The sequence below is a fragment of the Salmo salar genome, chromosome ssa25 (assembly GCF_905237065.1).
Source record: "Salmo salar chromosome ssa25, Ssal_v3.1, whole genome shotgun sequence".
Classification (NCBI taxonomy): Eukaryota; Metazoa; Chordata; class Actinopteri; order Salmoniformes; family Salmonidae; genus Salmo; species Salmo salar.
In genome coordinates, this window is record NC_059466.1 from 23,125,896 (window position 1) to 23,140,604 (window position 14,709).

The 14,709-nt window shown below is 44.7% G+C and overlaps 1 protein-coding gene across 40 annotated transcripts in view; it reads left to right on the forward strand.

Annotated features, from left to right (window-relative positions):
• The window catches only part of clasp1a (cytoplasmic linker associated protein 1a), a 94,321-nt gene that overhangs the window by 76,399 nt on the left and 3,213 nt on the right, over positions 1-14,709 (forward strand). For 7 of the 40 annotated variants that reach the window (XM_045707236.1, XM_045707241.1, XM_045707242.1 and 4 more), the window contains 22 exons: positions 1,172-1,336; positions 2,364-2,426; positions 3,137-3,240; positions 3,677-3,700; positions 4,140-4,251; positions 4,408-4,540; positions 4,973-5,036; positions 5,207-5,209; positions 5,392-5,555; positions 5,811-5,889; positions 6,824-6,967; positions 7,720-7,824; positions 9,083-9,256; positions 9,362-9,468; positions 9,825-9,953; positions 10,286-10,424; positions 10,706-10,955; positions 11,247-11,306; positions 11,508-11,698; positions 11,981-12,109; positions 12,264-12,470; positions 13,605-13,721. In XM_045707236.1, coding sequence (XP_045563192.1) covers positions 1,172-1,336; positions 2,364-2,426; positions 3,137-3,240; positions 3,677-3,700; positions 4,140-4,251; positions 4,408-4,540; positions 4,973-5,036; positions 5,207-5,209; positions 5,392-5,555; positions 5,811-5,889; positions 6,824-6,967; positions 7,720-7,824; positions 9,083-9,256; positions 9,362-9,468; positions 9,825-9,953; positions 10,286-10,424; positions 10,706-10,955; positions 11,247-11,306; positions 11,508-11,698; positions 11,981-12,109; positions 12,264-12,470; positions 13,605-13,721 — 2,663 coding nt within the window. The remainder of the gene's footprint in view (positions 1-1,171; positions 1,337-2,363; positions 2,427-3,136; positions 3,241-3,676; positions 3,701-4,139; positions 4,252-4,407; positions 4,541-4,972; positions 5,037-5,206; positions 5,210-5,391; positions 5,556-5,810; positions 5,890-6,823; positions 6,968-7,719; positions 7,825-9,082; positions 9,257-9,361; positions 9,469-9,824; positions 9,954-10,285; positions 10,425-10,705; positions 10,956-11,246; positions 11,307-11,507; positions 11,699-11,980; positions 12,110-12,263; positions 12,471-13,604; positions 13,722-14,709) is intronic. The other 33 variants (XM_045707244.1, XM_045707247.1, XM_045707250.1 and 30 more) reach the window with 24 other exon arrangements.

Below are 14,709 nucleotides of genomic sequence, written 5' to 3' on the forward strand. Positions count from 1 at the left end.
CATTGCACACTCCCATCTATCTCGTGATAACAGTATATACAGTACACCAAGAGTGTCCTTTGAAGCTCAGATATACATGATCTTGGTTTCCTGGTCATAAACACAAAACAAGGTAACACAAACACAGAAGATAAGCCTTGAAAACAAGGGACCCCCATATTATTATGAAGTACCAATGGACCTTTTGCGCTCAAATAATGGATGAAAAAATGCTGAATGGCAAAAGTCAAGGCCCCTTGTAGAGGGTGAATGGTAAGAGTTTGTCTTTCAGCTTCTTCAGACTATAACTGTCTGTCAAGCTTAGCAGCTAAGTAGAACTTTTGGGAGGGGTCTCATCTTGGTTGTATTTGTTAGCATCTTCCAGGCATGTCACATCAATGGGGTGGTGCCTCCTCTTTCAGGAAGTGGATGAGCCTCTATAGGGCTCGCCTGGTCATCAGCAGCCCAGCTTATGTCCTTCCAGTCAGTCTGAGTCACTGGCTCTTCTCTGACTCTGTCCTATTGCTGTGATTGATTGGTCTGTGTATTTCTTCAATGCCAGGGCTGACCAACCAGCTCTCTCCATCTTGGCTTGTTATCAAAGTGTGCTGTCTGAGGTCACCCTCTTGTCTGTCTGTCAGTCTGTTGTAAACAATACCATCGTCTGAGTTGGGAAGGATGCCTTTTTTTCTATCTGTCCATGGATGAGATTTAAAAATGATGGATACACACAATGAACGTGATGTAATGAAAGTTTTCCATTGATATGTCGTTGGTTTTCTTCTCGTCGTCTATTTTTATTATAACAATAACTGAATAGAACTGTTTGTCTTTCATTTCCTTTGGTGATTTGACCATATCTTTTTTTATACCCTCTTAATGTTTTTTTATTGTTTGTTTTTTGTTTTTGTTTTGTATGTTAACTCTGTATCTTTTGTAAGCTACGGTCATACCAAAAGTCTTTTTACAGACAACCTAAACCTTGTCGTGAAATAAGAAAAACATTTAAAAACTGACTTGCGCTAACGTAGGTGTTTAAAATCTAACCTGATGTCCAGCATACTCCAACCCAGCACCACGCCCCAGAGTCCTCCTACCCCTCACCCCACTCTCCCCCCAGTCTCCAACCCCAGCCCCACCCCAGGCCTCACCTCACTAACCCCAAACCTGTGTTCTACCATCCTACTGACAGCCAGGCTGTGTGGTAAAGCTCTTGTTCCTGGTACTCCTCTCTCCTCCTACAACACGCTAGCAAGGAGCCGTATCCCCCGGCCCAGCATGAGTCAGGGCTGCAGCAGGGACACATCTAGGGAAAGCAGCCGAGACACCAGCCCTGCTCGGGGCTTCAAGCCTCTTGGTGAGTACCACAACCAACCGGACACCAGGAAGCCTCTTGGAAGCAGCAAGGCCCACTAGTACACACCCCTCAGTCTCTTAGTCCCCCTCCTCTAGACCCCTACTCTCTGTCCCAGCCTCTCTACACCCCAGGACATCTAGATAGAAGATCCCACTCGAGAACTAAGGGGTATAGACCTCTCCTTTTGCCTGTTCTGATCTAGTCTGCATGCACTAACCCTCTCAAAGGTTCTGGAATATAATCACTGCACTGTCTTCTGTCTGTTTTGTTGGGAATGCTCCAAATGTTATCCTATATTTTCTGTGTCTTTGAATGTGTAATAAATTACCACCAAAAGATCACGATCTCTGGATGTTAAAGGATTCTGTTTGAAATTTTTGCTCCAATGACTTAGGGCCAATCATTTATCGTACATATCTCATAATAAATCTAAATCAAGAGGCAGAGAAAAAAGGCAGTGACTACAGTAAACAGTTTACTGTATGCATCATCGTATTCAATGTCCATAGCTGACCTGCTTCTCCGCTCTTTCATGTGTTGCTGTCACATCACAGGAAATGACACAACTTTGTCACTGCTTTGTCATGGGGGACAGAGGGGGGAAAAAGCAACAAAATTGTGTGACAAAGTGGGATGCGTGAGGGATACCCCTCCTACCCTATGACTGTTGTAGATGTGGGCAGCAGGTAGCCTAGCAGTTAGAGCATTGGGCCAGTAACCTGAAAGGTTGCTAGTTTGTATCCCTGAGCTGACTAGATTAAATCTGCCCTTGAGCAAGGCACTTAACCCTAATTGGTCCAGGGTCGCCGTGGGATATGCAAAAAAAAAAACATTTCCATTTCACAACACACACTTGTACATGTGTGAAACAGGACAAATATAAGCACCCCCTGTTTGGCTGGTTGGTCATAGCTATAGTAGCTGAATGCAGCCAGGCGCTGAGCCTTAGTCGTCTACAGAGGACGGTACCTGTCGTGTATGTGTCACTAACGCCCCTGGTGTCACTCACCGGTCCTGTCCCTTACAGCCTCCCGACGTACCTCCCGCTCTACCAGCGCCTTATCCACGGCTGACCCCCACAGCCAGTCAGGTGACCTGCATGCCCCACCCCTTTAACCGTCCCCCATATTAGTGACTATGCCAGCATGTGTCCATACATAGTACTGTGTGGGCTGTGCCCACCCTGCTGTACCCACCCTGAGGCAACATTTATTCCAACTTTTCAAGCTTGTAATGGTCTTTTCTTTTAATTAACAAGATGATTTTTCATATGTGTTGTGATCATCTGCTTCAATATGACATTTTGTGATTTTATTTTAAAATGCTTGTGTTTCATACTGTGTAATCATGATATCCCCACCTATATAATTTTCGCCTTGTTATTGACTTTTTGGACATTGTATAATGTATTTGTACTTTAGTGTATTAAGTATCTCATTATCAGATTTGTTTTATTTTCCCGTCTGCAAGTGTCAGTGGGGTTCTTTTTTCATTTTTCATGAGGTGTTTCAAACAAGTCATTCTGTGGTGATTTCTGTTGGTGGTTGGCGCCTCTTCATCTTTATTTCAGCATCATTTTTTTCATTTATCAGTCAAACCTTTTGGTGTTTTTCGTTTTCAAGCTTTTTGGTGTTTCACTTTCAAGCTTTTTGGTGTTTTCATGCCAAACTCTTTCATTTCTTTGCCCTGTAAACCCCATCATGTCTTACCTGAGATTTGATTACTGTATTCTGAGGTCCCTGACATCAATTCCAATGGCTTTCTCCTCTATTTCCTCTCTCCCCTCTCTTTCCCCCCCAGACCGATTTGGTTTGATCCACCAGGCCCGCATTTCTGCCTCAGTGAACGCCATGAGAGTCCTCAACACTGGCACTGAGGTGGAGGCTGCTGTGGCTGACGCACTGGTAAGTCACCAATCACCTCTTACCAGTTGCCAGTTCTGAAGACATCACTACCGTTTGTCTCAAGATAGAGTGACAGTTAAGGGCCGAGGGATTGATGTGGAGCTGTATGCAGTGTTTGGATATTTTCTGTGGGCCTTATTTAATCTAATGACTCCCAGGGGGTTTTGCCTGTTTTGCATTTGGCAGAAAAGAACTGCATTAAGAAGTCAAATGTAATGACATGAAATCATCAAGAGTGCTTGTGTTTGTTTGTGTATGACTATCAGAATATATATGGGGGATAAACTTAGACTGCAAGTAATTCAACATTGCTAATGTGTAGAGAAAATCATTTTAAAATGGCTTCTCTTACTCACCAGCAGGACTGCACTCATGGTTTCCCTTCTTGACAGTTCACCTCTTTTCTTCTTTCCTCATTGGTTGTCTTTAACTTCAGCTATTAGGAGACTCCAGAAATAAGGTAATTGTCCAATTTGTGTACCGTTTGTATATTCATTCTATTCACTAATCAACAAAGATTATACATGCAAAAATATTATCACTAAATGTTGCCCTTAGGCCAAAAGCGTAACTGGCAGATTTGATTTATTATTCAATAAAATCTCCCATATTATGATTAACAGTATGCATTCTTATAACATAATTTAATAATCTCATTGCATGTCCATATCAATCATGATAAATCAACAGTTGGAAAAAATTGCATGGCAATACCTCATTAATTGCGAATGGCAACCTACTAGAACTTGTGCATCGTAGCTCATCAAATCCTACATCATGGCTGAGTTTGAGTGACCAAGCTTTTCCTACAGAGTTTGTCTGTCTGTCCCACTTTTCTCCTGGTGCTATGACCTATGAACTCACCATTAACCCATCCCTCCCCATTCCCCTCCCAACAGCGGAAGCCTATGAGGCGGCGCTATGAGTCTCCTGGTATCTATTCTGACGATGACGCTAACAGTGATGCGTCCAGCGCCTGCTCGGAACGGTCGTACGGCTCCCGAAACGGAGGTATGTTGTCCTTCGTTACTCAGTTGGTAAGAATGTGGCACAAGCAACACAAAGGTCGTAGGTTCAATTCCCGCTAGATGTACATATGCTAAAATGTACGTACTCACGTTGGATAAAAGCGTCTGCTAAGTTGTATAAATTATTGTCATTATCTAGGTATCCCTCACTACCTGCGTCAGACAGAGGATGTGGCAGAGGTACTCAACCACTGTGCCAGCTCCAACTGGTCTGAGAGGAAGGAGGGACTGCTGGGACTGCAGAACCTGCTCAAGAGTCAAAGAATACTCAGGTCAGCCCAGGGCAGGGGGGTGGACCTTTTACAAAGGAATCAATAAGGGTTTGTGTTTATAATGTAGAGTTTGGAGAAGGTATAGTTTGTGTTTAGAGTGTTGTGCCTGCTGTGTTCGTTCATATTTCATGGTCATTTCTTTTTTGAAAATGTCCAACTTTTGAAGAGGCGAGCATGTCAAGGGTCCTGCGATCGGTTTCTTTTTATAGCTTTCCTTAATTGAGAGAGAAATGACTTTGTGAGCAGCCTGCAGGTATAAAGCCGCCTGTCAGACGGTGCAGTTAAAGATGAATTTCAGACAAAGCAGTTTCCCTGTCAGGCCTCCAGCATTCTGTATCCTGAAGGAGGCGCTTTACGTCAAGCCTCTCTGATGTCTGTTATGTGTGCCTATGTTTATTCATGTGTGCCGGCGGATGCTGTTGTGTGTTGCAGCCGGGTGGAGCTGAAGAGACTCTGTGAAATCTTCACCAGGATGTTCGCTGATCCACACAGCAAGGTAGGTGACAGGATGTTCAGCTGTTTGAACGTTTCATATCAATACAATGATACTCACTCATAACTTTTTCTTTTGAAATGCAAAAACCCATTGCTTAGCAGGGATTTGTCTGAAAACTAATTGAGTGTGTTTTGTTGCATGGCCTGCTTTGGTGTGGATTTTAACAACAGAGAGTAAGTGTGTGTTTTTATTCTCAGTTTTCTACTATACAGACACTTATTGCCTGTGTTACTTATAAAGATTATATGTTGTCAGTTGTTGATGGTAGCTGTGTGTGTGTGTGTGTGTGTGTGTGTGTGTGTGTGTGTGTGTGTGTGTGTGTGTGTGTGTGTGTGTGTGCGTGCGTGTTCCTCAGGTGTTCAGTATGTTTCTAGAGACTCTTGTAGACTTTGTCCTGGTGCACAGAGAGGACCTTCAGGACTGGCTGTTCGTCCTGCTCACCCAGCTACTGAAGAAGATGGGAGCTGACCTGCTGGGGTCTGTCCAGGCCAAGGTCCAGAAGGCTCTGGACATCACCAGGTATGGACTTCTAAATCCCCCCTCCGATAACATCTCTAACCATTTTTACACTATCATGCCGACCCAAACCATGTTGACTTGGATATTTTCTTTTTACAGTTCTTTTCAGCACTGTTCTAGCGACTATGGTGGATTTGTAACTAGGCCAGCTCATTACAGCTGTTTTTGGCTTAGTCGTGTGAAAATACCATTTTGAGTGTAATTTCGCTCATTCAATTTAGTAACTAATATTGTTTTCTGTTTTGTTCTTCTCAGGGAGTCTTTTCCGTTTGATCAGCAGTTTAACATCCTGATGAGGTTCATTGTGGATCAGACACAGACACCCAACCTCAAGGTACAGTATGCAGAGAAGGTCACATGGCTAGATTATTCCGGTTGTTTTGGGGGGTTGCTCTGGGTCTAACAATTTAAGATTTCATATGCCAGTAGCTACAATACAATGGTGATATTGTCAAACATTTTAAAAGTGAACTTGCTAAATGCCTGTGTGTATCGTGAAGCTAAACCGTGTGTGTATCGTGAAGCTAAACCGTGTGTGTATCGTGAAGCTAAACCGTGTGTGTATCGTGAAGCTGAACCATGTGTGTATCGTGAAGCTGAACCATGTGTGTATCGTGAAGCTGAACCATGTGTGTATCGTGAAGCTGAACCATGTGTGTATCGTGAAGCTGAACCATGTGTGTATCGTGAAGCTGAACCATGTGTGTATCGTGAAGCTGAACCATGTGTGTATCGTGAAGCTGAACCATGTGTGTATCGTGAAGCTGAACCATGTGTGTATCGTGAAGCTGAACCATGTGTGTATCGTGAAGCTGAACCATGTGTGTATCGTGAAGCTGAACCATGTGTGTATCGTGAAGCTGAACCATGTGTGTATCGTGAAGCTGAACCATGTGTGTATCGTGAAGCTGAACCATGTGTGTATCGTGAAGCTGAACCATGTGTGTATCGTGAAGCTGAACCATGTGTGTATCGTGAAGCTAAACCATGTGTGTATCGTGAAGCTAAACCATGTGTGTATCGTGAAGCTGAACCATGTGTGTATCGTGAAGCTGAACCATGTGTGTATCGTGAAGCTGAACCATGTGTGTATCGTGAAGCTGAACCATGTGTGTATCGTGAAGCTAAACCATGTGTGTATCGTGAAGCTGAACCATGTGTGTATCGTGAAGCTGAACCATGTGTGTATCGTGAAGCTGAACCATGTGTGTATCGTGAAGCTGAACCATGTGTGTATCGTGAAGCTAAACCATGTGTGTATCACACAGGTGAAGGTGGCCATCCTGAAGTACATAGAGTCACTGGGAAGACAGATGGATCCTACAGACTTTGTCAACTCCAGTGAAACGCGACTGGCTGTATCTCGCATCATTACGTGGACCACAGAACCCAAGAGCTCTGACGTCAGGAAGGTATGTCTCAGTGGGAAGCAGGAACTACTACTTACTGTAGGTATCTGCCCCAATAGGTGCTGTAGTCCCTATGTTCTGCTCTATAAGGGCTAGCTGAACCACATGCTGTCCAGGCAGAAAGCCATGTGAATACTGCACTGCTAATAGTACAGCAGCTGGATTAGCCTACTTCCTCAAACAAATTCAGCTTGAACTGTTTTTTATGATATATTCACTTGGATTAAGTGTGTTATCATTTGTTGATAAATCTTAACAAACTCAGAAACCATTTTTTTTAGGGGAAATGCATTCAATAGTTTTTCAATGTATAGACTGTAGCTATCGATCCAGTGGGTTTTACCTCCTTTGTTTGTATTTGTTGATGTTGTAAGCGGTTGTCAACGATGCCATGTGCCACCAGGAATTACCTTGGGTTAGCAGACACTATCTCCCTGTGCTGAGGCAGGACGTTCCAAATGAAGTCCTCAACTAGCTAGTGTTTTAACCCAAGGCGTATCTCACGCAGTAGGGTACTAAAAACAGGTAGACTAAAAATGACCTTTGATGGTGGGGGAAAGATTTTTTTTTTTCAATGCTTTTTATTGCTTTATAATAGAAACAAACTTTATATACCTCAACTGCATCCCACAGGAGGACCCGGCTTACAGCTATAACCATGTCTAGGTTTATAGTAGTGTACTACTATAAACATCTGCTTTCCTTTGTCAAAACTACAATACCCATAATTCTACCCCCCTGCCACTGTGCCCCAGACCCTTCATAACTGGGTGGTGGAGGAGCTATCAGGCAGGTCCGGTACGGCAGCCTTACTGTCCCAGCAGGCCGGGGAGGGGCACCTGGAAGAGAGGTGTAAGCAGGTAGTGGCTCATCAACCAATCACTGTCCAACGCCAAGCACGCTCCGCCCGCCGAGCCGCACCGACACCTAACTGCCTCAACGAGTGGGAATCTCCAGTGTGGCCTCTTCACCTCACCTTTACCCTCTCTAGCCCTTTCTATCACTCGCTCTAATCTACAGTAGCTATGCCTTGCGACTTTGATTGCGGATAAATGGACTGGTTTGAGAGTGAAAATACTTTTGTTGGCCAACAGAACACTACTACAACACTAAACAGTATTTATGTAAGGACTGTGAGAATGGATTGTTGCTTTTTTGTTTGGAAGTGAGAGTTCTCCCGGCCGATGTCATTGCTGAATAACAATGTGAAAACTTGACTGCTGGTTTTTCCTCTTCTGTTCTCTGTGCCGAACACATTTGTCTGTTCTGAACCACATTAACACCCTGTCCATATGCATGCTAACATGGCCGTTTGTAGTAGAAAGAATCACTTGATTTAACATTGTGTTTATTAAGGGAATGTCTCAGTCCTTGTTGGAAGCAATATCTGACCTGCTCGAAGCATGATGTCTCTTACCGCAAACATATAATGGACTATATTACAGCAATAGTTGCAAAAAAACGTGTTTGATAAAGTGACCAATGGTTTCTCAGTACTCTTTTAGTCAGTATATAACACTACTCACTGTGTACCTCCAAGCCTTCCACTGGTAGGGATACCTGACAACAGATGTAGCTCTTAGTGGAGCAAAGGTCTTCCCTGTAGGGCTTCCCTGTAGGAATACATAAATACATAACCCACTATTGACTATTATGTCTGTACCCTACGTCCCAGGGGAAGCCCACCTAACACACTGTTTACTGTACCTATCCCCTCTGCTCCCCAGGTGGCCCATAACCCACTATTGACTACTGTATGTCCCTCTGCCCTCTTCCCCCCAGATGGTCCATAACCCCACTATTGACTACTGTATGTCCCTCTGCCCTCTTCCCCCCAGATGGTCCATAACCCCACTATTGACTACTGTATGTCCCTCTGCCCTCTTCCCCCCAGATGGCCCATAACCCACTATTGACTACTGTATGTCCCTCTGTCCTCTTCCCCCCAGATGGCCCATAACCCCACTATTGACTACTGTATGTCCCTCTGTCCTCTTCCCCCCAGATGGTCCATAACCCCACTATTGACTACTGTATGTCCCTCTGTCCTCTGCTCCCCAGGTGGCCCATAACCCCACTATTGACTACTGTATGTCCCTCTGTCCTCTTCCCCCCCAGGCGGCCCAGGTGGTGCTGATCTCTCTGTTTGAGCTGAACACCCCAGAGTTCACCATGCTGCTGGGAGCCCTGCCCAAGACCTTCCAGGACGGGGCCACCAAGCTGCTCCACAACCACCTCAAGAACTCCAGCAACACCAACAGCGTGGTAAAGGAAGCAGCCATGTCAATTTTGGTGGGGTGATTTGAAAGATTGAGCTTTTTAACCCATTTCTGAGGTAGACTAGTTAATTTTAAGTTTTGTAAGTCATGAAATTGTTTTTCTCTTTCTATTTCTTAGAGTTCTCCCAGCAACACTATTGGGCGGACCCCACCCCGCCACACCCCCAGCCGGACCAGCCCCCTCACCTCTCCGACCAACTGCTCCCATGGTGGGCTGTCTCCGAGGTACGTACCTCCCTTTTCTCAGACATTTATCTACAGGGATAATGTCATTGTGTCTCCTAATGCATGGCTAAACCACGGAGCGCTGGTTTGATGGCTTGTTCTTCTTCACCATGCATTCTAATACTCTTCCCTTGTTAATGCATGCTGACCTCTAACCTCAACTCAGATCAGACTAGTTTCTTTTTCTCTTTTCTCCTCCCTCTGCTGCACTCTTCTCTTCTTCTTTCTCTCTTTTTCCTTATTTCTCTCTTCTCTGTGTGTGTGATCCCTTGTGTTGTTGCCCCCACCTTGCCCCGTTCTCTCCCTCCTCCTTCTGTCCGTCCTTCCCTCGTGGCCGTGCTGTGCTGTGGCCACAGTCGGTTGTGGGGTGGGTGTTGGAGTGGCGATGGGCTGTCTAAGCACCCCCCTCCCCCTCATCCTCCTCCGCCTCCCTCCACCCCCTCTGGCCCCGCCCTCAGGGTCCTCCGCAGAGCGTACTCTCCCAGGTAACACTCTTAGGGGGCGGGGCCCCAGGAGGGGCGGGACTGGAAGTCCTCCCAATTTCGCTCGACCAATAGGGATTCCTTGCTTCAAGTCTCATGTTGCATTATGGCATCCAGTCTTCTCTGGATAGTTATCTCTCCCTTCTTAGTTATAGCATCACGCCAATCATCGATGGTCAGAGCTGCATCCAAAATACATATTTTACCTACAGCAATGAATATGAGCCCTTGCATGGTATAAGACTAATACAACTAGTCTCTTCGTATGAGTGTTTTTTTTTGTCCTTACCACCCTGTAAATAACCCCTCACCCCTGTCGTCCTCTGTCTCCTCAGTATGTTGGAGTATGACACAGAGAACATGAACTCTGATGAGATCTACAGCTCCCTGCGAGGAGTCACAGAAGCCATCCAGAGTTTCAGCTATCGCAGCCAGGAGGACCTCAACGAACCAAGAGGGAAGAGGGACGATGCTGTGAGTCACTACCTCAGCTCTGGAAATTAAACTGACTGACTGATGTTGGGGAAGGAAACGGACATCAACGAGAAGCACATTACAAAATAGATAATTGTTAAATCAAGAGTAGATTTAGGCTAATCTGTTGCTTCCTGTTTCTTCCTCCCGGGTTATCATAGCCATTTTTACATGCATGAGTAACAATCAATCACGTTAATCTATAAAGCTCTTTTTACATCAAAAGTTGTCATTGTCAAAAACTGACTACAACTATGTATCTTCTCTATCTATCTCTTCAGGTGGGGCGTGAAGGTGTGGCGTCCTCCCCAGGCTCTGATGCCCGTTTGGGGCTGGATGTGGTGGAGGGTGGGCGGACGGCCTTGGATAACAAGACCTCCCTCCTCAACACTCCGTCTCCCCGCTCCTTCTCCGGGCCGCGGGCCAGGGAGTTCGCCCCCTACGGGTATGGGGACACCATCACTTCATCCTACGACAAGAGTGCCCTAAAGGAGGCCGTGTTCGACGATGACGTGGAACAGTTCAGAGACTGTGAGTCACCTTTGACCTCTGCTTGACCCTTAACCCTGTGACGCCACCTCCATGTTGACCAAGTCTGATCCATCCTGTAATGTCATGACATGATGGTGTGGTGTCTTCAGGTTTCGGCAACATCAAGAAAGAATAGGTTTGGCCCATTCTTGTGTTACATGGTGGCTGATGAAAAACTTTGGGAATAGGATAGCCCTCTATCTGCAGTGAATAGTGAGTCTGCTGGCTGTAGTCAGTCCTCCTCCCTCCTGATTGTCTACCTTCCTCCTCTCCCCCTCCCTCCCACTACAGGCCGTAGGCAGGACGGCAGTGGTGAAAACAAGATGTTGCTGCCTAAGGGCTTTGCTCCTGGTAAAGACTCACTACTCTATAACTGTTGGTTTTTTTCTTTCTAAAGTGTTTCATTGCTGTTTCCATTGCCATCCATTTCAATGTCTTGAGTGATTCCCTGTCAATTTTGCTGTGTTCATGGGGATACTAGCTCGCTAAGTAGGCCTGAGAGGTGTATGGGCCATACAACTCACCCAGTGCTCCCCGCTGTCCTCTCCTCAGGTTCCCAGGACCACTCAGACCTTGTGGCAGACCTTCTGAAGGAGCTGTCCAATCACAACGAGCGTGTGGATGAGCGTAAGGGGGCCTTGGTGGAACTGCTGAAGATCACACGAGAGGACAGCCTGGCCGTGTGGGACGAACACTTCAAGACCATCCTCCTACTGCTCCTGGAGACGCTGGGGGATAAAGACGTAGGGATCCTATACTCCTGCAGCTCTGATTCTACAGATCACTGCTATTTCAAAGGTTTTACTTGCAGTGATTGTGTCAAACACTTGCATACAGAATAACTAGACAGCAGCTGTACTACCAAATAGGTTGTTTATTAAGCTGCTAACTTGAAAGCCTTGCTAAGGGTTAAAGGTTTTGGTTTGGGTGTGTGTGGTGGGCATGCATGGTTCCAGGAAGGCTGTACAGTATGTGTATATTTGGAGGTTTAATGGACACTCATTCTTCCTCTTCCCTCCATATAGCACACCATCCGGGCTCTGGCTCTGCGGGTACTGAAGGAGATCCTGAGAAATCAACCGGCCCGCTTCAAGAACTATGCTGAACTCACCATCATGAAGACCCTGGAGGCACACAAAGACTCCCACAAGGAGGTACAACTCCTTTTATTCTTTACATTATTACTCTATAGCCTTTTATAGGCATCTGAAAAAGCAATGGTGTCCCCCCCATGCCTCGGTACTAGGACCTGTCCTGTACACACCATATACAAAGGCATTATGAGTGATCTCTTCCCTCTCTGTCCAGGTGGTGCGGGCAGCGGAGGAGGCTGCCTCCACCCTGGCCGGCTCCATCCACCCAGAGCAGTGTATCAAGGTGCTGTGTCCCATCGTCCAGACGGCTGACTACCCCATCAACCTGGCTGCCATCAAGATGCAGACCAAGGTGATAGAACGCATCACCAAGGAGTCCCTCCACCAGCTGCTGCCTGATATCATACCAGGACTACTGCAGGTGAGAATCTGGTCCTGTTTGGCATTATGAGTGTTTGGTAAGAGTGTGGCCCAGTGCCGTCAAAACGGTGATTTTATATATATTGCCACACTATGTGGTTGGAATAATACTGTCAAATTATGATAATGACCTTTTAGTGTAAGAGCTGTTTGAAAATACTGCCTGAAATTTCAGTCTGTTTTGGTGGGATGGAATTTTTACCTACCAGGTGGTAAATTAGTTAATAGATTAATAGACAAATAAGAGTTCCAAACCTCTCTGCCAATAACAGCTAGTTTTCCTCAGACCACTTCCAGACAGTCCTAGTTAAATTCTTGCTTGAGAAATGTCTCTTTGCTAAGAAGCTATTTTTGTTTCTTTTTGACAATTTTAATAGAAAACAATCTCAGTAAGGTACTAAATTGTTACCCATAAATGATTTGATATTGAGATAAAAATGGCTGCATTGGACCTTCTACACCAAGGTTGTGGGTTCAATTTCAGCATGGATCAATAAAGTGTGTCCAAAGTGGCATATATTATTTTATTGTATCGAATGCGGGACTAGTGGAGGAGGCATTGTGGGAGGAATAGTAGAAACATCCTGACAGTATCTGCCCCATATCTGTTCATGTTGATATTTGGACTATGGGAACAGTTATTTATACCTGGAAATGTGTCTATGTAGGTGTGGAGTTGTGTATGGAGTGGTGGACAGACAGCAAATGCCTCAATCATATTATGACTGCATAGTAAAATAAGGGTTTCTCTGTTTTCTTAGATCTAAATTTGTTTTAGTTCTGCAGATGACTTTGTTAAGAACTGTGAATGCAGGATTAGGGAAAGGAGGCATTGAAAGAAAATCTAGAGAAATCCTTGGCAGTTTTTAGGCCTATACCATATTTGTTCATGTTCATATTTGGACAGTGGGAGCAGTTTTTCTTATTTATATCTGGAAATGTTTGCCTGTACTCGATCCCTGAGCGCACACATCTGCCACTCCTCCCACATTCCCAATGACTCAGTGTGTGTACCGTACATGTGTGTGTTCACTGATTGCTGCGAGTGAATGTGTGTGTGCATTCTTGTTTCTCTGTCGGTATTTCCTTCTGGCAGCCAGTCCATTAATACTGATCGTCGTAAATCTGTTCCCAGGGCTATGACAACACGGAGAGTAGTGTTCGCAAGGCCAGCGTGTTCTGTCTGGTGGCCATCTACTCCGTGATTGGAGAAGAGCTCAAACCACACCTGCAGCTACTCACGGGCAGCAAGGTACACTACCCACCACTGTCATGTTCTCGATCATCATCTCAAAGTCCTGACTGACAGACACACACAATACACCACACACCCATGTTCATTTTGGCAGCTATTTTAGATTTAGGTTTTGTCTTAGTCACATTTTAGTAATTTCATCATTCTTAGTTTGTTATTATCAGTCGAGTAAAACTGGATCATTTTAGTCATATTTTAGTCAATGCATTTTCCATTAAAGAATTAATATTTACCTCTAACTTCCATCATGTGCATATTCAGCCTTATCCAACTAGGCCTACTAGTATAATACCCTGCAATTAGGTGGCAAAATTGCTATTGTGGCATAGCCATGATTAACAATAATACAAAGCCTTGATTACAGGTTAAACAATTTACAGCTAAAATATTCTCCCCAGCATAACCATCGGAAGGGGGTAAATAGTGAATCGATTGAAAAGGGGAGAATTTAAAATATATTTTATTTTTATTTAACCTTTATTTAACTAGGCAAGTCAGTTAAGAACAAATTCTTATTTTCAGTGACGGCCTAGGAACAGTGGGTCAACTGCCTTGTTCAGGGGCAGAACAACATATTTTTACCATGTCAGCTTGGGGATTCGATCTTGCAAACTTTCGGTTACTAGTCCAACGCGCTAACCACTAGGCTACCTGCCGCCCCATATATACACTACCGTTCAAAAGTTTGGGGTCACTTAGAAATGTCCTTGTTTTTGAAAGAAAAGCACTTTTTTTGTCTATTAAAATAACATCAAATTGATCAGAAATACAGTGTAGACATTGTTAATATTTTTTGTCAATTGGACGACGCGTGTGGAAGGAAATTTGCAACACAAACTTATTTATTTTAGGCCTATTTTTATTTTGTTTGCAACTATAGTGTTTTCTATTTACCTTTTTTAGATTTTATACATTTATATTTTATATTTTGTTACATGCTTAAAACCTCTCTGGGGTATGTGGGACGTGACCGTCCCACCTGTGG